At 42.2% G+C, this 27,146-nt stretch overlaps 1 protein-coding gene across 2 annotated transcripts in view; it reads left to right on the top strand.

Moving 5' to 3' along the window:
* The window catches only part of wdr48b (WD repeat domain 48b), a 147,915-nt gene that overhangs the window by 16,185 nt on the left and 104,584 nt on the right, over positions 1-27,146 (top strand). The window contains exons 3-9 of one of the 2 annotated variants that reach the window (XM_060929441.1): positions 4,787-4,862; positions 14,113-14,195; positions 14,307-14,436; positions 14,599-14,687; positions 20,062-20,163; positions 20,259-20,483; positions 20,707-20,781. In XM_060929441.1, the coding sequence (XP_060785424.1) occupies positions 4,787-4,862; positions 14,113-14,195; positions 14,307-14,436; positions 14,599-14,687; positions 20,062-20,163; positions 20,259-20,483; positions 20,707-20,781 (780 nt within the window). Of the gene's footprint in view, positions 1-4,783; positions 4,863-14,112; positions 14,196-14,306; positions 14,437-14,598; positions 14,688-20,061; positions 20,164-20,258; positions 20,484-20,706; positions 20,782-27,146 lie in introns of both variants that reach the window. The other variant, XM_060929432.1, reaches the window with a different exon arrangement.

The raw sequence follows: 27,146 nt of genomic DNA, 5'->3' as shown, positions 1-27,146 counted from the left end.
AACTCTTCCTTCATCTTGAAAATAGCATTCAACTGTCGTTTACACGTCTGCGTTGAAACGCCATTTGCAGCACTATTTCACCTACTCCATCAAAAAAAAGGACACGATGAGCAGGATCATACCCTTTCAAGCATAGGAAATAAAAAAAAGAAAAAGAATCAACCAACACCCAAGTCCGTTTAGACTGCGCGATAAACCATATTCTTCAGCGCAAATGAGGCGAACCTAATTCAAATGCGTGATAGCTGCACAAGGCAAAATCATATGGGCCCACGTCATGCCATGGCGGGGAAATTAATAATCAAATGGCCTTACCTTGCTTAAAACGTTGTCTTGATCACATAACTCCTTACAATTATTCCACTTAAATCCATACGGTTTAACACACCCAACAAAGATAGCAAGCGCATTGCTAATTCCCACCAGAAACCTAACAGTTTACGCTACGATGTTTTCTTCCGTTTCTTCAGTAGATGACATTTCAAACGTTTATTACCCACATCCCAAATGTCATACGTTATATTATTTTACCTTGCTGTTACTCATGTAACCTACTCAAAACAACTCATTGGAGAGATCTCGTGGAAGTGGAGTACCCCAGGCTATGGTGTGCCTTAGGGGACATATTAGATTTTTCGTTTGGTTTGAAACCAAAATACTGCCACACTGCCGATGTTGTATTTTTTTTTTTTGCCACTAACTCGTTATCTTGACTTGCCATCTTTCAACCGCGGTCTCAGTCTCCTTTTTTTTTTTTTTTTTTTTTTTTTTGATAGGACAGTATAGAGAGACAGGAAATGAGCGGGGCAGAGAGAGGCGGGATCGGGAAATAACCTCGGGTCGGAATCGAACCCGGGTCCCCGGATTTATGGTACGGTGCCTTAGCCATCTGAGCCATGACACCGCCAGTCTCAGTCTCTTGCGAAGCTTTCTGTCAGACTCCAAAATGTCACGCAGGGTTGCCATGGTAACGACATAAACAACCCTGCACGCGATGAAAACTTCTTTAGGAAATTGATAGAATTAGTGAAAATACGATCACACAGTTATTCGGGATGATCTTCAATTTATTATTTTATATTATGACCTCATGTACTCCATATTTATTTAGATGATATATATTTTTTTTAAAATGACGGTAATGAGACCGATACCGTTGGTACTTTTGGATACCTCGGGATACCTTCTTACCGTAATACCGCCCAACCCTAATGTACGCAGCAACTTACAGCTAATACCATCTGGACCTTGGGACTTATTAAGGCCCTGGGAACCTTGTGAGGGTGCACGGCATCATGAACTCTTTTTGAAATACCAGGACATTTTAAGTCAAAATCTGGTGGCCTCTGCCCGAAAGCTGAAGATGGGTCGTCACTGGGTCTTTCAGCAAGATAATGACTCTAAAAATGTGGCCAAATCTACACAAAATGGTTCACCAGACACAAAATCAAGCTCCTCCGGGGTGAGCTGAAGAGGAGAGCGCATAGGAGACGACCCAGGACTCTGGACGATTTAGAGAGATTGTGCAAAGAGGACTGGCCGAATATCCCTCTGTCTGTCTTCTCTCATCTTGTGAAATGTTTTATAGGAGAATATTAAGTGCTGTGTTGTTGGCAAAAGGGGGTTGTAGAAAGTATTAACATCAGGGGTGCCAATAATTGTGGCACACACGATTTCATATAAAAGATTTGGGATTTTTTTTCCCCTTTACTGAATAAATGCACTTGAATTAAAAAAAAAAAAAATCTCAATTGTTGATTGTTTATTAGTTCGGTCCGGGTCAGTGCAGTGGGGTGATGGGTGTAATAGTATCTGAGAATAAACGTCTGCTTTACACTCTGGACAAATGGATGAGATCTCTTCAGTTCATGACGTCATCAACAATTACTTTTCAAATATTTTATTCACCAGCATGGGCCACTGGGACCAGTGTAGAATGTTCCTGGTTGCACTGGAAAGCAGAAGAGCTAAAAGGCGTTAAATTAGGCTACGTTCACACTGCAGGCTGAAGTGACTCAAATCCGATCTTTTCGCCCATATGTGACCTGTGTCCGATCTTTTATTGACGATATGAACGACACAGATCCGATTTTTTTCAAATCCGACCCAGGCCGTTTGGATATGTGGTCCTAATTCCGATTCCTATCCGCTCTTTTCATATGCGACTTCAGTCTGAACCGCCAGGTCGCATTCATCCGACTTACACGTCATCAACAAGCCACAAACGTCACTATTCTGCGCTGAAGTAGGCGGCGGGTCTCTCAAAAAAAGTTACAACATGGCGCATAATCACGGGCGCAGGTAGAGGGTGGGACTCGTCCCACCCAGGAAAAAACGTCTATGCTGTCTTTCTTTGCATAAGGCAAACCTCACGGAAAAATCAAAAGACTAATTACCATTCGGTTTATTGAGGTGCACGGCAGTGTATACATAGTTGCAACAACTCACATAAAACAAAACAAAGACTGATATTCGGTTGGTTGAGCTGCGCAGACTGCACAGGTTGCGAGCTCGAGCTTGGTTGCTATGGTTACTAACAACAAGTTTGACAGGCATATCGGGGTTGGGGTTGGTTTGCTGGCAGCTTTGTCCCCCCCAGTTCAAAAAACGTATCTGCGCCCCTGCGCATGACATCAATGCGAGGGACGCTTCGGGCTGTGAAGGTTCTGAATCTTCTCAATGGAAGGACGCAGAGGTTAGGGAGCTGATTTCCATTTGGGGGGATGCAGCTATTCAAGCTAGATTGGATGGGTCATACCGCAACCGGGCGGTTTTACTTCCGTAAACACTGGCCATGCTCACTGCGTGTGACGTCGTCGTATCCTGCAGTGCGCATGCGGAACACTTTTAGGTCGCTTTTCGTTCATACTGAGGATCACATACAAGTCGCATATATTTGTTAATGTGAACGACCTCACAAAACAATCGGATTTCACAAAAAAATCGGAATTGAGCATTAAGCCTTGCAGTGTGAACGTAGCGTTAGACTCAAATGTACAAGCAGCTAGCGGCGAAGATGATTTAATGCTTAGCCGAGGCTGAGCAACAATGTTTAATATACAATCGCAGGATTTATTTCCCACTGGATGCCTGCGAGGACAGTTGGACTATAATAGTGAGCACCACAGAATGCAGTGCAGTCAGTCAGAGCTAAAGGCAATACGATAATATAAGGATGGCCGAGTAAAAGCTTCTGCGCTGACGAAAACGACCACAGAACCGGTCGCTAGACAAATAAAGGCAATTTAATAACATTAGATTAGATTTTTATCAGAATAGAAGTTGTGTTAAATTAGAATACAGGCGATTAAATTTATTTTTACCAGAAATGAATAGAGCAGAGTGATTGTTGGTCGGCCACTCCTGGGGACGGTAACGGTGGTCTTGAATTTCCTCCGTTTGTATACAATCTGACTGTGGATTGGTGGAGTCCAAACTCTTTAGAGATGGTTTTGTAACCTTTTCCAGCCTGATGAGCATCAGCAACGCTTTTTCTGAGGTCCTCAGAAATCTCCTTTGTTCATGCCATGATACACTTCCACAAACGTGTGTTGTAAAGATCAGTTCTTTAAATAAAACCGGGTGCCCGCTCACACCTGATTGAAAACACCGGACTCTAATTTCACCTTCAAATTAACGGCTAATCCGAGAGGTTCACATACTTTTTGCCACTGACGGATATGTAATATCGGCTCATTTTCCTCAATAAATAAACGACGGAGTATAATACTTTTTGTCTCGTTCATTTAACTGGATTCTCTTTCTCTACTTTTTAGGACTTGTGTGAAGATCTGATGTTGTTTTAGGCCATATTTACGCAGAAATAATATAAAATTCTGAAGGGTTCACAAACTTTCAAGCACCACTGTATATTTTAAATCAAATTAGAATGGAGTTTTTAGTTTTATGGAGAACGAGCAAAGGGTTTCGTCAGTCACACACTCGCCACCGAACATCTCGGATGCCGAAAAGGCGTTTCCTTGGAAGCATTCAGATGAAACGACGCTGTAGGAGTAATAGTGTGGCCTACATCTGTTTAAAAAAAAAAAAAAAAGAGGGAAAACGGCTTGTATACTGTGTACACCATTTGCCGTTGTGTTGATGTATAGCTTTTTTTTTTTTTAAATTATATTTGACATATAAGAACAACCATGGCTGCACGGTGGTGTAGTGGTTAGCGCTGTCGCCTCACAGCAAGAAGGTCCGGGTTCGAGCCCCGTGGCCGGCGAGGGCCTTTCTGGGCGGAGTTTGCATGTTCTCCCCGTGTCCGCGTGGGTTTCCTCCGGGTGCTCCGGTTTCCCCCACAGTCCAAAGACATGCAGGTTAGGTTAACTGGTGACTCTAAATTGACCGTAGGTGTGAATGTGAGTGTGAATGGTTGTCTGTGTCTATGTGTCAGCCCTGTGATGACCTGGCGACTTGTCCAGGGTGTACCCCGCCTTTCGCCCGTAGTCAGCTGGGATAGGCTCCAGCTTGCCTGCGACCCTGTAGAACAGGATAAAGCGGCTAGAGATGATGAGAACCATGACCTCACAATTACAGAAATATCGTAAAAACAGAGCCCTTTTGATCCCCCACCCACATGGGATACGAGACAAATTCCAACAAAGCACAGACATCATCTCACACACAGTTGAATTATTTATTTATTTTTTTTTTAGTTTTTCTTTAGCAAGTCGATATAGAACTTTGATTGAAATGTCCAGGTTGTATTTGTGCCGTCTTTATGTCTAAGAAGAAATACAAGCTCGTGGACTAAAATAAGCCCAATGTTTTATGGCAGCAGGATCCCTATATCGCTTCGATGGAACACCACACCGACTGGGTGAATGATATCGTCCTCTGCTGTAATGGAAAGACACGTAAGTCTGACTTGTCAGTTATTTATTTATTTATTTTTTAAACGTGAATTCTTACTGACTGACTTACTGGTTTATGACTGATTTTAGTGACTCGTGTACATACTGAATTACCTATTTGCTGACTTAAATGATTGAAAGAATCTGGAGGACTGTTGGTGCGTAAAGGGCAAGGGCTCAAGCCTAATCCGAACACCCGTGAACTCCGATCATTCATCTATAGCTGATCGAACCACATAGACTCAGGATTACTTTGGCAAACCTTCATCAAGCTATAATCAGAACCTCCAGGATTTCGCGATGTTGCGATTTGCAAATTCAACCAATCCCCACGAATTCAGAGCGGTGTTGCAATTCTGTCCAATCACTGCAACTTTCCCGCAAATTTGACCAATCGTTGGCGTCGTCTTGCGGTGACGTCGACAAACTACCTTCTGCCTTACTTCCGTGTATACGTTCAAGAGAAGCAGCATGCGCACAGTGTTGCCAGATGGGGCGGTTTTAAGTGCATTTTGGCGGGTTTTGAACATATTTTGGACTGGAAAACGTCAGCAGTATCTGGCAACATTGCATGATGTGCGAGTCAGTGTTTATGTAGGCTTAAATTCTGTTACTGAAATTGTGTTATGTTTACAGTGAAGGACTGTGTGCACTTTACATTATTTTTTACTTAATACGAGAAATTAATGGACGCCAACATTTTTGCCAAAATGGTATTTTATTTTCCATTGTTTAGGCAGCTTCAGCATCATACTGTGAGATTCTGTTCAAATTTTTTTTTCTTCTATGAAGCCTGAGCCATTTATTTTCTTAGTTTATAATTATTGTTTAATTTAGTCTTCAGGAGAGACTGCCTGCACACAGTACTAGTATTAATAGTTTTTTTTTTTTTCTTACATGAAAGCTGAGGCATTTATATTATATTTTAAGGTAACTTCATGTTGTGCTGTGAGGTTCTCTGCACTTTAACTTTTGAACCAACAGGTGCATTTGGATAAGTAAAGCCTATTTTTTTGCATTTTTGTAGTCCTGGTAATCTTTTATATTGGTAAAGTTGTTTATAGGACCATTTCTCAGTGTCTTTAGTTTTTTTTTAATCAATAGTTTTTCAGTAATAACATCACTCAATTTTAATCACAAAAAGAGAAAATCGCAACAATTTCTCGCAACCTTCACTTCCTCCCGCAATGTAATTGCAACAAAAACCTAAAAAACACCGCAACTTTCATCGCAATTTTTTGAAACCCCCCCCCCGCAACATCAGACATTTTAGCCCGCAACAATCACAAAAAAGGCCCACGAAATCCCAGGGGGACTGTATAATACAGAGTTACATCCACAAACGCCAGTTAAAACGTGACTGCACAAAAAGGAAGCCTTATATTAACGGTGTCCTGAAGCGCCGTCGACTTCTCTGGGCTCGGAGGCATCTGGGACGGACTACCACACAGTGGAAAGCTGTATTGTGGTTAGACGAATCAGTATTCCAGTCTTTTTTTTTTTTTTTTTGTATGAAAAGAACCATCCAGACTGTTACCAGCTGTGTCGTGGTATGGGGTTGTCAGTGCCCTTGGTAAAGGTAACTTAGACTTCTGTGATGGAGCATTAATACAGAAAAGTACGCCATACATGTCAACCTTTGGTCAATCAAACCTGTATAACCAACCTCCAAAATCCGTTTAAGATGCAAATTAAAATAATTTACCTAAAATTTGAATGATAATTAGCTAACAATGATATATCCCAGTTACTTTTTATTCAATATTAATAACAATAAACCTTCAGAATGAAGACAAAGCTCCAATGTTTGACAAAAACACAGTGTTATCAGCGTAGTTACGAAGGAAATACTTCGTTGTTTGGAGACAGGTTTCACCGAGCAGCTATTATGCGCGAGACTTCATATTAGCCACAAAGTCAGGAAAATCTGTTCGTAAAATTACGTTATAATGACCAAACACGATGAAAAGTATTTTTCCAGTCTCACCTGTGAAAGGTAATCCCATGTGATCTCGTTTGGACGGTAAACCTGTTGGTACAGTTAAACGCAGCACATGAATGAGGCATCTTTATTCTCGGCTACTGTCTAGACGCTATACCAGAGACGGTTGAAGAATCTCCACTTTGCCACATCCAATATGGCGGCGAGGATGACGTATGATTCTACGCAGAAGGCGGCGTCTATGTTTATATGTCTATGACTTCACGGTTGGCGGGATTCTCACAATGCGGTGTGCGCATGATCAAAAGTGGAACGAAGTCTCGCTACCACAAGATAACGCGCGATTTCATAAGACTCTTTACTGGCTGTCTGTGGTGTACAGTACGTTTGTAAATGTTATGCGCTCTTTTACCATCGTGGGAATTGATTATAGCTCTAAATAAATATTGAAGGTTTTTTTTAAAGAATCTGTATAACTTTTATACGCCCATATACTACGTTTATTGAATCAAATCCGTATAAAATACGGACATTCCGTATAGGTTGACATGTATGGTACGCTGAGATTTTGGAGCAACATCTGTTGCCTTCAAGACGACGTCTTTTTTTTTTTTTTTTTCCCAGGGAGATTTCAACAAGACCATGCAAAACCACATTCTGCTCACGTTACAAAGGCATGGCTGTGGAAGAAGAGGGCGTGTTCCCTCTGTCCCGCATAGAATGTGTGGAGAAATTGGAAACGAAAAATCTGACAATGTCGACCCTGTACTGTCGCACGCCTTAAGACTTGTTTGCAGGAAGAACGGAACAAAATAACCTTTTAAGTGTTGAGAAGGAATGGGAACGTTATAACAAAGTGGTAAATGCTTCTTTAACGTACGTCCCAACTTTTTTTTTTGGTGGGGGGGGGAGGTAAGAATCCTGAGGTAAAACATCAAAAAATGTGTTTCTGACACAGTCCAGGTCAAAGATGATATTTGCAAATCGTTGCTTTCAGTTGTAATTTCAATTTCAGCAGACCGTCCCGACCTCCGTGCCCTCTAGAGACCCATCTTTTCTACTAGAAGTCGACAGGCTTCAGAATTCCCGTTCAGAGATCCTTCAGGGTTGCGCTCGGGACCCAGTCTTTACGGGAAACACTTGATGCTGATTTGAGCGCAATCGGCACGCCGTTTCCGAAGAGACTTTGTGAAGCAGTCGGTCAGGTCTGCCACCGCGTCCGGACGGAGGTGCAGGAAGAGTGTTTATTAGCAGGCGTGACGTTTACAAAAACGAAACTGAAAGCAGAGTCACGAACGTGGCGACAAACAAACGTGACCGTGATGACAATACTTCGCAAAGTCTCTGTGTGCTGATTGTGCTCAAATCAACATCAGGTGTTTTCCCCATAATTAGGCACAAAGGCTGCACGTGCCATCAAATAAAGAATTTTCTGAAATGATGAGAGTCGACTGATTTTGCTTTTTCAGAAATTCGCTCCCGAAAACACCTTATTTTAAGAGTCATGACCTCCCAACTGCTTTTTCATGCCAAGATTGCACCAGAGGGCCCCAAATTTGCTTCAAATTTTCCCTGGGAGAGCACGACCCTGCCGACACCCTTCTCTTAATTTCTAGATAATACCCTGGTCCCAACTGTGTGTTGTACTACAACCATCAGAAGCGCGCAAGTTAAAGGCAGAATGCACGTAAATGTGGTTACATAAGAAACGCCCACATTTTGGGGTTGCTCCGCCTGAAACGCATAACTGCCTTCATGATGCGCAAATCATAGACTTAAGGTGAGGATATGCATCGATTTAAAGGAGAACTGAAGTCATTTTTTAACTTGCTTTATTTCTTAATGTGTTATTCAATTACGTTTTCGGTTTTCGTAACTTTATATCGTGACTCGTATTGGCAACTAATTGCAGTGAAATATTATACGTATCGGCCTGTTCGTTTTTTAGCCACGTTGAATTTAGTTCGTTTGGTCCACGGCAGGCGTCGCTTATCTTTATCGTGCGATCTTCACGAGACTTGTGCAAGACTTCGAAACGTCAAGTGTCAACCAGGTGTCAGTGCCGCCATTTTGAAAACTGTTTTCTAAGCGAAATATTGAACAAAAACGAGATTAAATGGCGATTACTGCCTACTTTTTTCCAACTTTCCGGATTGCTATCAAAACAAACAACTTCCAGCTTGATTACATCAGCATTCAAAGGAGGGCGTGCGCATCTTTTGGCTACGTCGGCAGATGTTGGTCGCTTTGATTTCCGCTGTACGTTTTACTTCCGTCCTACGATGTCTCGCACAGGTCTCAACGAATCTCGTTGACGGCCATTGCTTTGACATACGGACTGATATATTACGTAGTATATTTCAAACACTCATAACTTGCTATAGCAGCGACAAAATAGCGATCAAAAATGCATTCCGATATTTAATAAAATGAGAAATAGAATTTTGATAAAATTTGCCTTCATTTCTTTTTTTTTTTTCTAAATAAAAAAATCCGCCGCTGGCAGAAAGGCCCAGAGGGGGATCATGTCGTGGCGATGACCGTCCGTCCCGGGAAGGGTGCTCACCTTCTGAAATCAACTCCTCTCTCAATTTTTGGAGGAATTTCACCAAACTTGGCAGGATTCTTTGTTATGTGTCGGGAATACACATATTCCAATTTCATTAAATTTGGTCACGTTTTACCAGAGTTACAGCCCTCAATTAACAAAATTATACTTTTGACAATTTCACGAGTGTGTGTTTTTCTTCTGAAATCAACTCCTCTGACAATTTTTGGAGGAATTTCACGAAACTTGGCAAAAGGCCTTGTTATATGTCGGTAGTACGCATATTTTTATTTTGTTCAATTCAGTCGCATTTTGCCAGAGTTACAGCCCTTGATTAACAACCTTGTACTTTCACAATTTCCTGAAGGTGTGCTCGCCTTCTGACATCAACTCCTCTCACAATTTTTGGACGAATTTCTCGAAGCTTGGCAAAAGGCCTTGTTATATGTCGGTAATACGCATATTGCGATTTAATTTCGTTTGTGAAAATTTCACCAGAGTTTTGACCCCTGATTAAATAACTTTGGCAATTTCATGAGGGTGTCGGTTTTTCTGAAATCAGCTCCTCTCACGATTTGTGGAGGAATTTCACCAAACTTGGCAAAAGGCGGTTTTATGACGGTTTTATGTAGATTGAAATTTCGTTTAATTTGGACAAATTTGACCAGAGTTCTGCCCTTGATTATTAACAAACTTTGGCAATTTCATCAAGGCGTGCTTGCTTTCTGCAGGGATGAGAATTTTCCGCGGATCTGCGGAATTCCGAGTTTTTCCCGCTGAAAATGTCATTTTTGTGAAACGTGTAAATCCGCTGAGAATTTCGGGGGGGTGTGAGGCGAGGCTTGTGGTGGCACAAGCAGGCAGGACCGACCGACCGCCCGCCAGCATCTTTCGGCAATGCTCATCGCAAAATTAGTTGCAGCTGTGATAACGGAAATCGTCATTGGTTTCTTTAATGTTTATGCTAACGACAACTCACGACGATTTCCGGCAACGTTTTGGCGCTAGTTTCATCTCACTTCTACAATTCACGGAGAAACAAGCTACACGTACATGCTTTTGATCACTTAAGTTTTAGTTAGTTTTCAAAGTTGCTTCGCCAATATGGCGAAAGTTTTGGACCGCAAAAATGAGGATCGTGCCAGGGAAATCGATAAATCGAACGGGATAAAGAACTGTTTCCGATGGGCATGGCTCGATAGTAGCGTTACCGTGCAGATAGGGACACAAACTGTGACAACGTGCCTGATGGAACATATCCGAAAAGTGGACGTGCCGGGAAAGGTTCTGTGTATTCTGTGCTCAGATATGATCAATTATGGAAACGGAGGAGCTAGAAACATCCAGGAGCACGTCAAAACAAAAAGCACAAAGGTACGTTTTACTTAAATTGTCAAAGATAGAGTCAGGAGGAATCTAATATATCGTTACGGTTACTTCCATTATCGCTCACGATATCTGTAGGGATTTGTTATCTTCAAGTTTATAAACATTTTAAACCATCATTGAATTTGAAAGCATTCATTCATATATATATAATGTGTGTATGTATGGGTGTGAAAGGGGGATTGTGAATTGGGCAAATGCCCCCCTAGACCGGCCAGGTTAGGAGGCAGCAGTCTAAGCATGGAAGCCCAAACTTCCCTTTCCCCAGACACCTCGGGCAGCTCCTCGGGAAGAACACTGAGGCGTTCCCAGGCCAGCCGAGAGACATAGTCCCTCCAGCGTGTCCTGGGTCTTCCCCAGGGCCTCCTCCCGGGGGGACATGCCTGGAACACCTCCCCAGGGAGGCATCCAGGAGGCATCCGAGAAAGATGCCCGAGCCACCTCAGCTGATTCCTCTCGATGTGGAAGAGCAGCGGCTCTACTCCGAGCTCCTCCCGAGTGACTGTGCTTCTCACCCTATCTCTAAGGGAGCGCCCAGCCACCCTGCGAAGGAAACTAATTTCGGCCGCTTGTATCCGCGATCTTGTTCTTTCAGTCATTACCCAAAGCTCATGACCAAATCAACTTCCCTCACAATTTTTATGATGTCGTGGCGATGTTGGCAGTGCCTGAAATAGTGAGAAATATGAGGTTGTCCAACGGACAACCTCATGACCATTTTAGGTTGTCCGCCAAAATGTTTGGTTGTCCAAAAATATTGGTCAATATTTGTCATTTCATCTTTTTTATATATGCTTTCTGTTTCAGGGAGGTACATTATAAGTGAATGCAAGTCATAATCATTGAAAATTCAAGTGAATCAAGCCCAAGTAGGCAATTCACAGCCCAAGTCCCCCAAGATAGTTTCAAATTTGACTGAGTGACTGTGAAGAATAAGTTGAAAAATACAAGTCTTGGAACCCAAACCCTGAATTTGCCAACTGAAGACCGATTGGATAGTGATGATGACTCTTTTCAGAGCCATATACTGTACATATTCCAAAAAGGGTTGCTTGATTATCCCAATATATTTTTATTTTGAAAAAAGATCTCATCAATGAGATCAAAATAAAGTTTATCAGTGACCTAGTAACATCAACATTACAAACTTTAATAAATCTTGCCTTTCTGACGTTGCCTGACAACTACAGGGGAATTAGTCTAGCTCAGATAAAGCTAGCTCAGATAGCCTCTAAAGTGTATAACTGACTGTTACTCAATAGGTTGAGGCCGGTAATGGATAACTTCTTGCGCCCAAACCAAAATGGCTTCCGTCAACTGCATTCTACTAGCGCTCACATCTTAGCCCTCCGGCGCATTATCGAAGAGCTCATGAACCACCATAAAGAAGGTGTGATAGTCTTTTTGGACTTTAAGAAGGCTTTTGATTCCATCAAACGCGACACAATGTTTTCCATTCTACAAGCATATGGCGTCCCCCCCCCTAGCATGGTCGAGGCAATCAGGACTATGTGTATTGATAACACTGCCGTGGTTATAACTCGTGACGGTGTAACTGAGGAGTTTTCTATCAACTCGGGCGTCCTTCAAGGAGACCCCCTAGCTCCTCTGCTCTTCTTCATTGTTCTTGATTACACCTTGCGTTTAGCCCTTCGCATGGATGATGGGCTCACTCTTGAACACCGTAGAAGTTCTCGCCACCCTGCTGTCCATCTATCCGATCTTGACTTCGCTGATGACATTGCTCTTCTCGAGGACTCTGTGAATTCGGGTGAGGATCTTCTCTACCGAGTAGAACTGGCTGCTAAATCAGTTGGCCTTCAGTTGAACGCATGCAAAACCAAATGGATGCATATAAATTCCTCTACGGACCAATCTCTCCACGCGCTTGACAACTCTACTATCGAGAAGGTGGACGACTTCAAATACCTTGGCAGTTGGATGAACACTGCTCATGACATCAACTCCAGAAAGGCCAAAGCCTGGGGCGCCCTAAATTCTCTAATCAAGGTGTGGGCTGCCCCGCTGTCTGGAGACACAAAGGTCAGAGTGTTCAAGGCCTCAGTCGAATCCATTCTTCTCTACGTATCCGAGTCTTGGTCTCTAACGAGAGCACAAGAGCAATCCTTGGATGGCACGTACACCCGCATGCTCCGCAGAGTGTTCAACGTCAGCTGGCAGGACCATTGGACAAACGACCGCCTGAACGGTTCCCTACCATGCCTCTCGACCATAATCTCCAAACGCCATCTGGCATTGTGCGGCCATGTGTTTCGTCACGATCAACCTGCCGCACAAGTTCTCTTGTGGGAGCCTGAGGCGAAGCGCAAAGTCGGTCGACCACGTACCACTCTGAAAACGGTCCTCGAGCGAGAGACGGGGTTGAAGGAAGATCAACTCGGAGCAGCTATGCTCGACTGGCAGGTCTGGGATAGGATATCTTATCAAGTCACCGGCTTGCCGGATGACTGATGATAAATCTTATCAATGACTAGTAATATGAACATCACAAACTTTTAAAGTATAATAAATCCGAAATGACTAGTAACATCATTCATCACAATCTTTAATAAATCATAAACTAGAACTGTATCACATCTCCAATTCATGGCAATTATTTGATTTATTAAAGTTAAACTTTTGTGAAAAGAAATTAAATTAATTAAAAATATTACACATCATAAAATGTATTCCATTTTGTAATATACACAAAAAAATAACTCACCTTGGCCTGGGATTCCTCTCTCACAAAATTGGCGCCATTCACACAGTCTTGTCGGAAATCACCGGGAATTACCGAAAATCACCGAGAAATCACGCTATCTCGCGGGAGAGAATATGAAAACACAGACGACAGTTAACGGAAATCACCGAAAATTACGTCATCTCGCGGTACGCGTAGAAACAACAAAAATGGCGCTGCCCACGCTAGTGAGTGATTTGGGGTAATTTTCACTGGTTGTCCAGCAGGACACATGACAGACGATTTCTTGTTGTCCGGAGGTGTTATGGCTGTGTCCGGGACAACCGGAAGCGCCTTGTTTTGGACGTCCCGGGAAGGGTACTCACCTTCTGAAATCGACTCCTCTCACAATTTTTGGAGGAATTTCACGAAACTTGGCAGGATTCTTTGTTATATGTCGGTAATACGCATATTGCAATTTCGTTCAATTCAGTCGCATTTTACCAGAGTTATGGCACAGTGGGGGATATTGTGCTCTCCAAGCACTCTTGTTGACCTTATGGGAGAATTGCACCCTGACTGACTGACTGACTTATCTACCGGCATAATAACTTGCGTACTGACTTATTGGCCCGAATGTGGGTTACACTGGTCTTTTGTTTGTCTTTATGTATTATTTATTTATTTCCTGTAGTGATTTCAGCATCATCAGATACGACAGTTAAAGTGTGGAACGCACATAAGGGCTTCTGCATGTCCACATTAAGAACTCATAAGGTAAGACCTAATCGACCAGGTCCTGTTCATACGGTATAAATCACACATTGTTTCGTTGTTCTTATGTATAAAGTGTTGTCATGGATGATGGTTTGTGGATTTGTGCCCTAGGACTATGTCAAAGCTCTGGCTTATGCGAAAGACAAGGAGCTGGTGGCGTCCGCTGGCCTGGACAGACAGATCTTTCTGTGGGACGTAAACACGCTCACGGCTCTGACCGCCTCCAATAACACGGTCACCAGTGAGGGAAATTTTGATTTAAATTTAAAAAAAAAAAAGCCTTATTGCTTTTCAGTCAGATTAATGTGATGTGGGTGAAGCTGTACACCAAAGGTTCTTATCCCTTATTCAGGTTCTAGTATAATCAGACCGATTTGATCAATTTGATTTGTTTTTGCGTCAGCTTCGTCTCTCAGTGGGAACAAAGACTCGATCTACAGCCTTGCGATGAACCAGCTGGGCACCGTCATCGTCTCAGGATCAACAGAAAAGGTTGGAGAAATGGCTTTTTTTTTTTTTTTCTTCTCAACCTTCAAACAGTTTTCCGGACGTAGATTTAAGCCTCGTTTCAAAGAAACACTTAGGAGGGCGAAGCACTGTAATTTTGCGAATTAAAGTGCACGAAGGCTACCTTTTAATGTTTTAGGGTTAGTATACTAGTGCATCTAAAAAAAATTAGAATATTGTCGGGGCTCTACACTAACTTTTTTTTTTTTCAGGAGCACACGTGCTCCGAAGTTAAAAATTTTTAGGAGCACAGGGAAAAAAATAGGGGCACAAGCACAAGTAGGTTTTCATTTTAAAGGTTTATTGCAGCGCAAACCTTAGACACACCAACACACAAAACGCAAAATTCAATTGTGAATGAATGAATAAACAAATGAATAATGAACAACTGAATGAATGAACAAACAGTAGCTAAACAGAGAGCAGAGCTCAGCAGAGCTAACAACATCATCAAGGACAGCTCCCACCCTGGCTCTGAGTTCTTTGACTTGCTGCCCTCAGGCAGGCGTTACAGGTGCATTAAAGCAAGGACCAACAAACTCAAAAACAGTTCCCCCCCCCCCAGGCCATAACCACCTTGAACAATTAGCCTTTTTCACATTACATCACTTGCAGGGGAACTCGTATCTGTTTTCAGCCTTTTGAATGGAAGAAGAGGTATACAGCGGCAACATATGTTAACAAAACTGTATCATTCACAGATAAGATTGGTAATAATATCGCGCATTGTTGTTTATCATTACGTATTGTGAGCGACCATTCCAGTCACCTATCTGCCTTGTTTTGGAGAGGAAGTTTACTGACTTTCTATGGTTGCTATTTGCAGGGATCCCAGACGTCCGCTATTTAGCTAGCCAAAGTGGTGGTGGTTTTTTTTTTTTTTAAATCTCTTGTATATCTGTTAAAAATATGTTTGTTTAAGTAAAATGACCAGCAGAATACGTTCTGATTTGGTTTGCTTGTTTAGCGAGGTTTTTGTCAGCTTCGTTTGTTCTCGTTGACATTCGGGAACACTCGGAAGTTAAATTGATGTAAATACCGTGAGACTGTACGCGATAGAACGAGAAAACAATATGGCTGCGCCCATTTGCTAGAAAATGTGTTTTAACTCTGTTCGTGCTTTTGTTTCTAATGCGTTGAACTTAATTCAATATGCAGGGCTGTGAAATTTCCACGGATTCTGTCGCGAAAAATATCTTCACAAAACGTCTATTTTTGCGTTAAAAATCATTGGGGGGGGGGTCAAGTCGGTTTTAATCGCCTTGCATGAGACCGGCGGCTCATTACAGCCGAACTCACGGAGTTTTATGCCAGCTGAGCGTGGAACACGTCTTGACTGCGACTCAGGAGCAGTGTTGCCAGATTGGGCGGTTTCAAGTGCATTTTGGTGGGTTTTGAACATATTTTGGGCTGGAAAACGTCAGGAGTATCTGGCAACACTGCTCAGGAGTGCATGACAGAGCTAAAAATAGCTATTGCGTGACCTGGCACCGCGTACGTGAATTTTGTACTTACAGGGTGCAAGATCAGACATAGTTAAGATGCCATCAAAAAGGAAAGCTAAGGAGGTGTTTGAGAGAGATGCAAAGAGGGCTAGAAAAGAACACACAGACAGACTGAAGGAAAAGATGAAAGAGATGGTGTTAAAGAAAAGAAAATGAAAAGACTTTCATTAGATGCTGTTTGACAGACTATGAGCATTTTGTAAATAGCTTTAATAGAGGAATGCAAATACTATAGAACTAATAACTAATAGCCTTACTGAAAGATGAATTGAAAGAAATAGCTGGGAGTGATGCAAAGAGGAATAGAAGGAGCCAGAAGTAAAAGAAAAGATGTAAATAATATATTAGATAAGAAACATTAGTTTTTTTAAACTTTTGCTCTGTAGACAAGATACATTGTGACAGACTCTTGGAAAAAGCCAGGACATAATACAAGAATTAAGTGTAATTTGGAAGACAACAGGTATCTCTCACTTAAATATTGAGCATGATTTTTCACAAAGTCATTTTGAAAGGCCTATCAAAGTTTTCTTTTATTAACATTTCTTTAAATTGTTATTTACACTTTTTTTTTTTTTTACTTTTATTTTGATTAAGAGATAAAATACATAGGCACTTATTAGATATTTCAAGGTATTTTACATGGATCTTTCATTTTAAAAGAGAAAACTGTTGATAGGTATTTTCTATGGCAAAATGAAGACCAAGACTAGTCAAATATTTACTTGTTGAGATCAATTTTTTACTTGCAGGAAATGCTCAGAATGCACCATATAACACCTAAAATGGCTTGGTGTCTGGGGCCCTGGGGGGCTGTGCCCCCCAGACCCCCTCTTTTCCTCGGATTTCTTATTTACAATTTCACAGCCCTGAATATGTCATGGAAAAAAGATATTGTCCATAAAAGAGATAGCGGAACAGTGTCCGGGTTAAAAGAAGTATATTCTTCAAAGCTACATTTTCATCTAATTTTTATAAATAACAATTTTTTTTTTTGCCACTTATGTCATTGATTACAAAATATGGCATCAAATAGATCCACATTATTATTAAATTCTGTTGCTTTTCTATGTTAAATCTATGTAAAAAATGTGTTCTATAGCATCTTTAAATGTTAAAATCTCAACAGCTTCAGGAGGCTTCACCCCCTGTACCCCCAGCAGGGGCACTGCCCCTGCACCCCGCAAAGGGCTTGCAGCCCCCTTGACCCCTGCTGATAGTTTCTTACATTCCTCTATTTTTTTTCCAATTACTGCTGGGATCCCTGTATTTGTTAGCCAGCAGATTAGCATGCCGCCTCTTCTTCCATTCAAAAGGCTGAAAACAGATGTGAGGTTCTTCTGCAAGTGACGTAATGTGAAAAAGGCTAATTACATGCACTGACTGATGCCACTTCTGGCAGGTGCAACAAGGACCTAAAAGGACAATATTCTCACACTTGCCTGATACAGTGCAATACTTATTACAGTGCAACCTCACAGAGCAACTTTAGTTTTTATAGCTTTTGTACTGTGTATTTTATATTTCTACACTTTTACATCCATACCCAATACAGTGCAATATCCTGAGTTTTGTAGCTGAACTGAGTTTCTATAACTAATGTGCAGTTAAAGATCTGCAACTCAACACGCCCAGTTGTGTATATATTCTTTGTTTTTCTGCTGTGTTGTGACATGCACCATTTGTATATACTGTATATTATTTGTTTTTCTGCTGTGTTATGTTCCCATCTAAATGTTTGCACTGGGGTGTGTGCTTTCCATCTCATTATATAATTTTCCCGCAGCTTCTCCCGTCGTTCTAGCTTTCTTCACTACACTTTCTTCCTCGTCCGTTCTTTTATTCTTGTTTCCACCATCATTGCATTTAAAAAAACGCCGTTCTTCTCTGCATAGCGAATATATTTCTCAGCTCGGTCCGAACCAGCTCTGTTATCTCTCAGTTGAATGATCTGATGAATCCCTAAAAAGCAATTTCCCACCTAATGCCACACCCACGAAAGAGGGGCAATCACAGAAAGATGTGGAAGAACGGCAAAAAAATTTAACTTTTTCACCCGCCCCCCCCCCCCCGGATTTACATACTTTGCAGTTTAACGGTTGATCCATTTTAGAATGTTAAACTCGTCACGTCTGTGCTCAGTGCTTTCCTAAATTGTCGGCCGCAAGAAGCCTTCGCACAAATGCGCGTTTTTTTTCGTCGTTTGCATGCCGAAAAATTCGCTCGCAAATGCGCGCACTGTAAAGCCCTGAATATTGTGAAAAAGTTCAATTTTTTCCATCAGTTATTTAAGAAAGTGGAAATGTTTTATACATTATAGACTCATTACACATAAACTAAAATGTTTCAAGCATTTTTCTATTTTAATCAGTATGACATACAGTACAAAAACATTAAAAAAAAAAAACATCTCAAAATATTAGAATATTTTTTCCGAGTTTGAGTAAAACAGTATGAACACAGTGTATATCTCGGTCTAGTTCAGTACACACAACCACAATCATGGGGAAGACTGCTGACTTGACTGTTGTCCAGAAGATGATCACTGATGCCCTCCACAAGGAGGGTAAGCCACAAAAGGTCATTGCTGAAAAGGCTGGCTGGAAAAGGTGCACAAGCAACAGGGATGGCCGCAGACTTGAGAGGATTGTCAAGAAAAGTTGATTCAAGAACTTGGGAGAGCTTCACAAGGAGTGGACTGAGGCTGGTGTCAGTGTATCAAGACCCATCACGAACAGACATCTTCAAGAAAGGGGATACGACTTTCGCATTCCTAATATCAAGCTACTCCTGAGCCAGAGACAATGTCAGAAGTGTCTTATCTGGGCAAAGGAGAGAAAGAAATGGACTGTTGCTCAGTGGTCCAAAGTCCTCTTTTCAGATGAAAGTACATTTTGCATTTAATTTGGAAATCACGGTTCTAGAGTCTGGAGGAAGAGTGAAGAGGCACAGAATCCAAGGTGTTTGAAGCCCAGTGTGAAGTTTCCACAGTCTGTGATGATTTGGGGTGCCATGTCATCTGCTGGTGTTGGTCCACTGTATTTTATCAAGTCCAAAGTCAACACAGCCATCTACCAGGAGATTTTAGAGCACTTCATGCTTCCATCTGCTGACGAGCTTTTTGGAGATGCTGATTTCCTTTTCCAGCAGGACTTAGCACCTACCCACAGTGCCAAAACTACTACCAAATGGTTTGCTGACCATGATATTACTGTGTTTGATTGGCCAGCCAACTTGCCTGACCTGAACCCCATAGAGAATCTATGGGGTATTGTCAAGAGGAAGATGAGAAACACCCGACCCAAAAATACAGATACGCCGAAGGCCACTATCAAAGCAACCTGGGCTTCAATACCACCTCAGCAGTGCCACAGACTGATCACCTCCATGCCACACTGCATTGATACAGTAATTCATGGTAAAGGAGCCCCAACCAAGTATTGAGTGTATAAATGAATATACTTTTCAGAAGTTGGACATTTCTGTATTGTAAATCCTTTTTTTGATTGATCTTCAGGAATATTCTAATAATTTGAGATACTGGATTTCTGATTTTCATGAGCTATAAGCCATAATCCTCAAAATTAAAACAAAAAAGGCTTTAAATATTTTCACTTTACATGTAATGAATATAGAATATACGAAAGTTTACCTTTTTGAATTAAATTATGAAAAAAAGGAACTTTTTCATGGTATTCTAATTTTTTGAGATGCACTAGTACCTGTGTAGCATTCAAACGGTATCTATGTGTACAAGGTTTTACAATTTGTACGCTACACCAACATCTGTCACATTGTTCCTGTTCCAGGCAACTTTAGTCTTTCTGCTCTTTTTTTTTTTTTTTTCTGTGCAGGTCTTGAGGGTGTGGGATCCGCGGACGTGTGCGAAACTAATGAAACTGAAAGGACACACAGACAATGTGAAATCGTTATTATTAAACAGGGACGGTACTCAGGTCGGTGTTGTCCTCTCACCAGTATGTCTTTTTTTTAGAAAAAAAAAAGACGACGCTTTCCTTTAGTGTTAAACTGTGTTGTGTCGTATATCCAGTGTCTGTCCGGAAGCTCGGACGGTACGATACGACTGTGGTCTCTGGGTCAGCAGCGCTGCATCGCTACGTACCGGGTCCATGACGAGGGCGTGTGGGCGCTGCAGGCCAACGAAGCCTTCACGCACGTCTACTCGGGCGGTCGCGACCGTAAGGTCTACTGTACGGACCTGCGCAGCCCAGACATCCGCGTGCTCATATGTGAGGAGAAGGCTCCTGTTCTCAGAGTGAGTAACAAGAAGAACGTGTTTCTCTTGAATTCAGCTACAACCTCATGGAAAACAAGATTTTTTTTTTTCTTTCTTCACATTAGTGCCACCTGGTGGCTGAATGAACACGTTAAAACCTAATATCATGGTTTCTTCGGATAATTTGTACATGGCTGTTTTGACATTTTAGCAAGTTTGAAGCTGCTTCTTTGAATGAATTGTCTCGTTCTTTTGTGTTCAGATGGAGCTGGACCGGTCAGCAGACCCCCCTCCTGCGATTTGGGTGTCCACGGCTAAATCCTGCGTGAACAAATGGGTACGGCTCATAAGCTCTTTAGACACGTTAACATCTCATCTCATATTTAAATAATATTATCTGGCTTTGAGTGGTATATCAGATCTGTTCCATGCTGCTAGCATGATATCGAACAAGTCGAAGACGAGTAGCTGAATGGAAAAGGTCAGCCAGTATTATCATCATCATCATCATAAAGGCCAATTTATGCTGACAACGCAGTCCTCGCAGATGGCGTCTGCGTAGCCCCCCCCCCCTTCGCAGACGCTCTGCGCACACCTCCCAAAAATTGTGACCACCGCAGAAGCCTCGCAGACAAGAGGGCTCTGATTGGTCCACTCTACATCCGCTGTACACGCACTTCCGCTTCCCTACTTTCCCGGTTTGGTTTGTTTTCACGACCGCCATTTTTAAAAACACGAGCGAAGATGGAGCAGCACGAAGAGCGGTTGATCGAGGACGTGAGGAAGTACGTACATCTATACAACTCCAGTTCTAGTCATTATAAGTAACCGGAGGATAAACACTCCACTAACCACACCCACCAACTACTCCTAGCGACTTCGCGCCCCCTTGTGTTGTGGCGGTGAATAACATCGCGCACGCCTATTACTCCCCGCTCAACAATAAATTACAACTATCTGCGAAAGCCTTGTCGCAAGAGCATGCAGAGGCCCTAATACATACACCAGGGGTATTCAATTAAAAGTCACTGAGGTCCAGTTATTAAATTTTGTCCAAGTAGAAGGTCCGACCCGAAGTCCAGCTTGTGTCTCATAGCCTTCCCCATGTCCACATTTTCATATGGGTTCAACAGTGTTTATTGTTAATTTCCAATGCAGGAAATGAACTGAGTGCACAACTAATCTCTTTTACCATAAATAAAAGTCGTCCCAGGAAAATAAATTCCAGGCCTTTATTTCAGATTAAAGAAAACCGAAACCTCAGAATAAAATAAATGAAGTGCAAACAGAGTGGAATAACTCCTTTTTCTCTTAAATTAAAGACGTCCCAGCCTGAAGAATTGAAGGCCGAGACTTCAAGTAAAAAAGTCAACTCAGAAAACATTAACTAAAAAGTGCAAACAGAGCATCGACTTAACATTTTCCCTTCTTTGCTCTTAAAGGTCCCATGGCATGAAATTTACACTTTGAGGTTTTTTAACGTTAAAATGAGTTCCTCTGACCTTCTTAAGTCACCCCAGTGGCGAGAAATTTCATAATGTGTAAACCAAACTATCCCCAACATTTGAGAATGGCGCGTCAAAACGGCGCGTTGATAAACTCTTCCCTTTACTACGTCAGCAAGGGAGATGATTCCCACCCACTGTATGGATTGCCCCGCCCAGTTGTAGTGAGGAGACCATAGAGGGAGGACACAACAACATGGCATCACCTAAGCGAGCAAAACATGGAAATTGCGCTGTACATGGATGTGACAACACAGACAAGAGTCTGTTTTTACTGCCGACGGGAGAGCCCCTGAAGACGCAGTGGCTTAATTTTATTTACTCCAATAATACGCCGTCGAGTCTACCTAAGACGGTGTATGTTTGTCGGAAGCATTTTCCTGATGAATGTTTCCACAACTTGGGACAGTACAGGGCAGGTTTTGCACATCAACTGTCACTGAAGCCTGGGTCCGTACCAAGCGTCCCTGCCGCATCAGCCACAAACACCGAACAAGTAAGTGTATAACTGTTAAGTCGTTTTGCCGTGTTTTAAAATCGGTGCGTTAGCCTAGCAATGGCTACATTAGCTGTGCAGCTAACCGCTTCCTGCAGTTAGCCAGGTAATCTGCGCTACAAAACTAAAGAGCATGCAGCATGCTCTGTTAAACTGAGTTTAGTCTGGAAATTGACTGTAACTTATGAGCTTATGTTTGACTATTGCTCCGCAATGCATGTCTTCTGTTGGATAAGCGATATGTTGCTGAAGTTGCTGCTTCTATCCTCTTTGGTTATGGAGTGCGTGTTCAAGCCTAGGGTATTATACGTTCGTAAACTACCACTCCGAACACTCTCACACTCTGTGTCACGTTGAGTTTACGAAAGGAGTCCGAGGGAGAACGGGGTTTTGTCTTAGCAGCGTGGCTACAGGCACTGATAGCAGCGAGTATGTGTGCGCACGCAGCTTGGTCAAGCCCCTCCCCCTCCCCCCATGGCCCGCCCCCACCCTCTACCCTTCCCCGCCTCCTGCTTCTCATTAGCAAAACGACGCACTGGGAAAAGCGCTGAAATGGGGCTTTCTCCCAGGAGGCTATATTTACATGCCGAGGGTTCATTTCGAGAAAGGCTGCGGATATAACATCCGGAAACCTCCACGAGCCCGTTTAAAGCATCAACAAACCACCATGCCATGGGACCTTTAAAATAAGGAGGTCCCAGCTTTAAAAAATGAGAGCGTACTTTTCAAGAAAAAAAAAAAGTCCACATTTTCAGAAAACAAGTGGCTTTTTTGGGGGGGAAATGCAAACAGAACATTTTTCTTTGAACTTTTCTCTTCTTTTACTTTTCTTAATGAGAAAAATGGGCATGTGGTAGCCTGGCAAGCCAGACTAAATGTGAATATTTAGTCTGGCCTCGATCCGTAGACATTTCCGAAGCGGGTAGGAGGACCAAACCGCTGTCTTTCAAACTGTCTCTGTGCGTATAGGCCAACGCTCTGACCAATCAGCGCGACTGTGACGTAGTCAGAGCGACAGAAAGCAGTGGGGGAGGCCTTGAAATAAATAATTTTTCAAAATGCGTATTAATTAATAAACAGGTTCTAGATATTAAGAAGTTTGGAGATAATGACCACAAGTTTGGAGTCTGTACCACATACACATTTTTTTTCCCCAAGTGTTTTTCAAGGGTTTGCTTAAACTGTTTTTGAGAGTTTTTATTTAGTGGTGTTTGGTGAAATAATTTCCCTTAAATTTAAAATAACGGGAAAATAAGAAACAATCAAAAAGTAATGTTTCAAAGCTGTTTATTAATTCTTCGTACTGCACAAACTAGCCCCATCCTTTTGGCTACGAGCGGAGCCAGCTGGTAGATCAGACTTTTGCCATAGTCGGTCGGCAAAACAGCGAAAACGTCCTTCTTGAAAAGGAATGAGCGGAGAGCCTCTTCCTGCTCATGTTTCAACGAAAACTCCAAGTCTAATTCTTCTAAAACTGATTCCAAAGCGGAGTCAAACACGCGCTGTTCATTAGCGGTAGCCATCTTTCCTGCTGCGCTTTCTCCAGCGTCGCGCAGCTTTGTCGTTACTCCTGCAAAAGCCCGCCCAAAGAATCCAAACAAAAACCTTGCGTTGTGATTGGCGGGCATGATTTGATGCCCGGGGTGTTTTTGTTTATATGGTGCGAGGCTAGACCCACTCGCTAGGCAAAAATATTTTTGGCCGCTAGGCGGGTGGGTCTAGTTTACTAGGCTAGACATGTGGCTGACCTGCCAGTAATTTAAATCTTGGTTGGAATGGAGTTAGTGCCATTCTCATGCAGATATGTAGGTGTTCATGGTTGAGCCTAAAACGGTACTTGGTTTTGACAATGTTCATAGTGGAAAAAGCTGGCTCACAGCTGTAAGTCGATCCAAACATGGTCAAGGTGTGCAGTGTTCCTTTGGTTAGACCAGGGAACACACTCTGAGGCCCTGTCCACACAGCAACGGATTCAGGTGACTCCGATACAATTGCTTATCGTTTAGGCCTGGCGTCCACACGGCACCGGCGTTTTGGGTGCCCAAAACGCAATCTTTTTGAGAACGGGTTCCAGAGTGGAAAGATCTGGCAACGTTGCCGTTGCGAAGTCGTCTGGATGAGTAGAACGGATTTGTTTATGATGACGTCACAACCACATGACTGTGAGTGCTTCACGCCGGGTAGAAGTGTAACGAATTTCACCAGGAAAAAGCCTTACAGAGCACTAGTGAGAGTGAAACACGAGCTTGGATATTATTATTATTATTATTATTATGTTCAGTGTTAGTTCACAGTAGTAATGCAAGAAGCAGAATAGTGACAGTAATAGTGAAGCAAAAACATGCAATTGTACAAACACTGCAGCTCTACAGCAAAATATTCATTTATGAAATGGTCTGATTCTTAACACCAGTAGTGCCAATGATGATCTCATTGCGATGCGAGTTGTCAACAAATCCTATAACTTGGTTCATGAAACGCGCTTACAAAATATTTTCACTGTGAATATTTATTGTGTAATGGTGCAATCCCGCCAGCAAAAATAGGGGAAAAAAGGAGCGATCTCACCTCTTCAGATGTTGATTTAAGTCCGACAATACATTCCTCAAAAAGGGCGTAGAGGAGCAAATTAATCCAATTTATTCCGGACCATTAAAGACGCCGCATTCCGCGTAGAATCATACGTCATCCTCGCCGCCATTTTGGAAAGGTCAAAGCGGAGAATAAAGATTAGCTGCGTTTAACTGTACCAACAGGTTTGCCGTCCAAACGAGATCACATGGGATTACCTTTCACAGGTGAGACTGGAAAAATACTTTTCATTGTATTTGGTCATTATAATGTAATTTTACGAACAGATTTGCCTGACTTTGTGGCTAATATGAAGTCTCGCGCATAATAGTTTATGCACATGCGTCCTTACTACTTCTATTGTTCTGGTGTCTCCGAAGGGACCGTCTTACAGCGCCCCTAGAGGTGTGGCATGTGTATTGCATCGTTTTCAGCAAGCGTTGCGTTGCCATATGGACCTGATATTTTACTGATCGTTGCCCATTTGGACGCGATATAGTTTTAAATAACATCTCGTTGCCGTTGTCGTGTGGATGTAGCCTCAGAAACAGTCTGTAACCAGAAAGTAGCAGGGTCAGTTGTCTCAAAATGCTCTCTTAATGCAGCATTTCCTTGCAGATCAATGTCTCAGCAACGGCATTTAAGCACTCCTTCACAACTGTCCCATCACTAAATTTTTTTTTTTTATGTTGCACCAAAATCCACGCTACAGTTGTGCTCATAAGTTTACATACCCTGGCAGAATTTTTGCTTTCTTGGCCTTTTTTCAGAGAATATGAATGATAACGCACAAACTTTTTTTCCCCACTCATGGTTAGTGGTTGGGTGAAGCCATTTATTGATAAACAACTGTTTTTTTTCTATTTTTAAATCATAATGACAACAAAAAACATCCAAATGACCCTGATCAAAAGTTTACATACCACAGTTCTTAATACCGTGTATTGCCCCCTCTAACATATCAATGACAGCCTGAAGTCTTTTGTGGTAGTTGTGGATGAGGCTCTTTATTTTCTCAGATGGTAAAGCTGCCCATTCTTCTTGGCAAAAAGCCTCCAGTTCCTGTAAATTCCTGGGCTGTCTTGCATGAACTGCGCGTTTGAGAGCTGCCCAGAGTGGCTCGATGATATTGAGGTCAGGGGACTGAGATGGCCACTCCAGAACCTTCACTTTGTTCTGCTGTAGCCAATGACAGGTCGACTTGGCCTTGTGTTTTGGATCGTTGTCATGTTGGTACGTCCCATGCGCAGCTTCCGGGCTGATGAGTGCAAATTTGCCTCCAGTATTTGCTGATAACGTGCTGCATTCATCTTTCCTTCAACTGTGACCAAGTTTCCTGTGCCTTTGTAGCTCACACATCCCCAAAACATCAGCGATCCACCTCCGTGCTTTACAGTAGGAATGGTGTTCCTTTCATCATTGGCCTTGTTGACACCTCTCCAAATGTAACGTTTATGGTTGTGGCCAAAAAGTTCAATTTTGGTCTCGTCACTCCAAATTACCTTGTTCCAGAAGTTTTGAGGCTTGTCTCTGTGCTGTTTGGCATAAATTTTTGTTGGTCTACCTGACCGTGGTTTGGTTTTAACTAGGGCTTTGAACCAGAATTTTTTTTCCTGTTGGTTCGTTCCAAACAGAAACGGAATTTTAACGTTTCCGGTTTTGGGTTCCACCATTAAATAGACGTTCCCGAACCGGTTAGAACAAAAAAATGTCGTTCCCGGAACGGTTAATTACGTTCCCTGTCAGCTGTTTAACAAATGGCTATAAAATTATGTCTCTGTCTCATCCAGCTTAAGCCAAATGTAGGCTAATTCTATTACAACCTTCATTAAATAAGACAAGAAATAATTCAAAAACAATTATTATTTCAAATGTTGGCGATTTTGGATTCTCATTATGTCTTCCCATCTACACAAACAGAAAAAGTGCCAAAAATGAAAGATAATTCGTTTAGTGTGTTACCAAAGGCTAGTCAGGCCCTATACAGGGCTTTCCACAAGCGCCGGCTGCCGGCCATACAGCCGGCACACAATTAAGTCCAGCCGGCTACTTTAATGACTATTTTTGTAGCCCACAGGTTCTAAATATTAATTTTCAATTTTAATAAAATTAAATGTTTATCTAACGGAC

The sequence above is a fragment of the Neoarius graeffei genome, chromosome 1, assembly GCF_027579695.1.
Source record: "Neoarius graeffei isolate fNeoGra1 chromosome 1, fNeoGra1.pri, whole genome shotgun sequence".
Classification (NCBI taxonomy): domain Eukaryota; kingdom Metazoa; phylum Chordata; class Actinopteri; order Siluriformes; family Ariidae; genus Neoarius; species Neoarius graeffei.
Note: the sequence above shows the minus strand (reverse complement) of the source record. Positions and strands in the feature narration are given on the sequence as shown.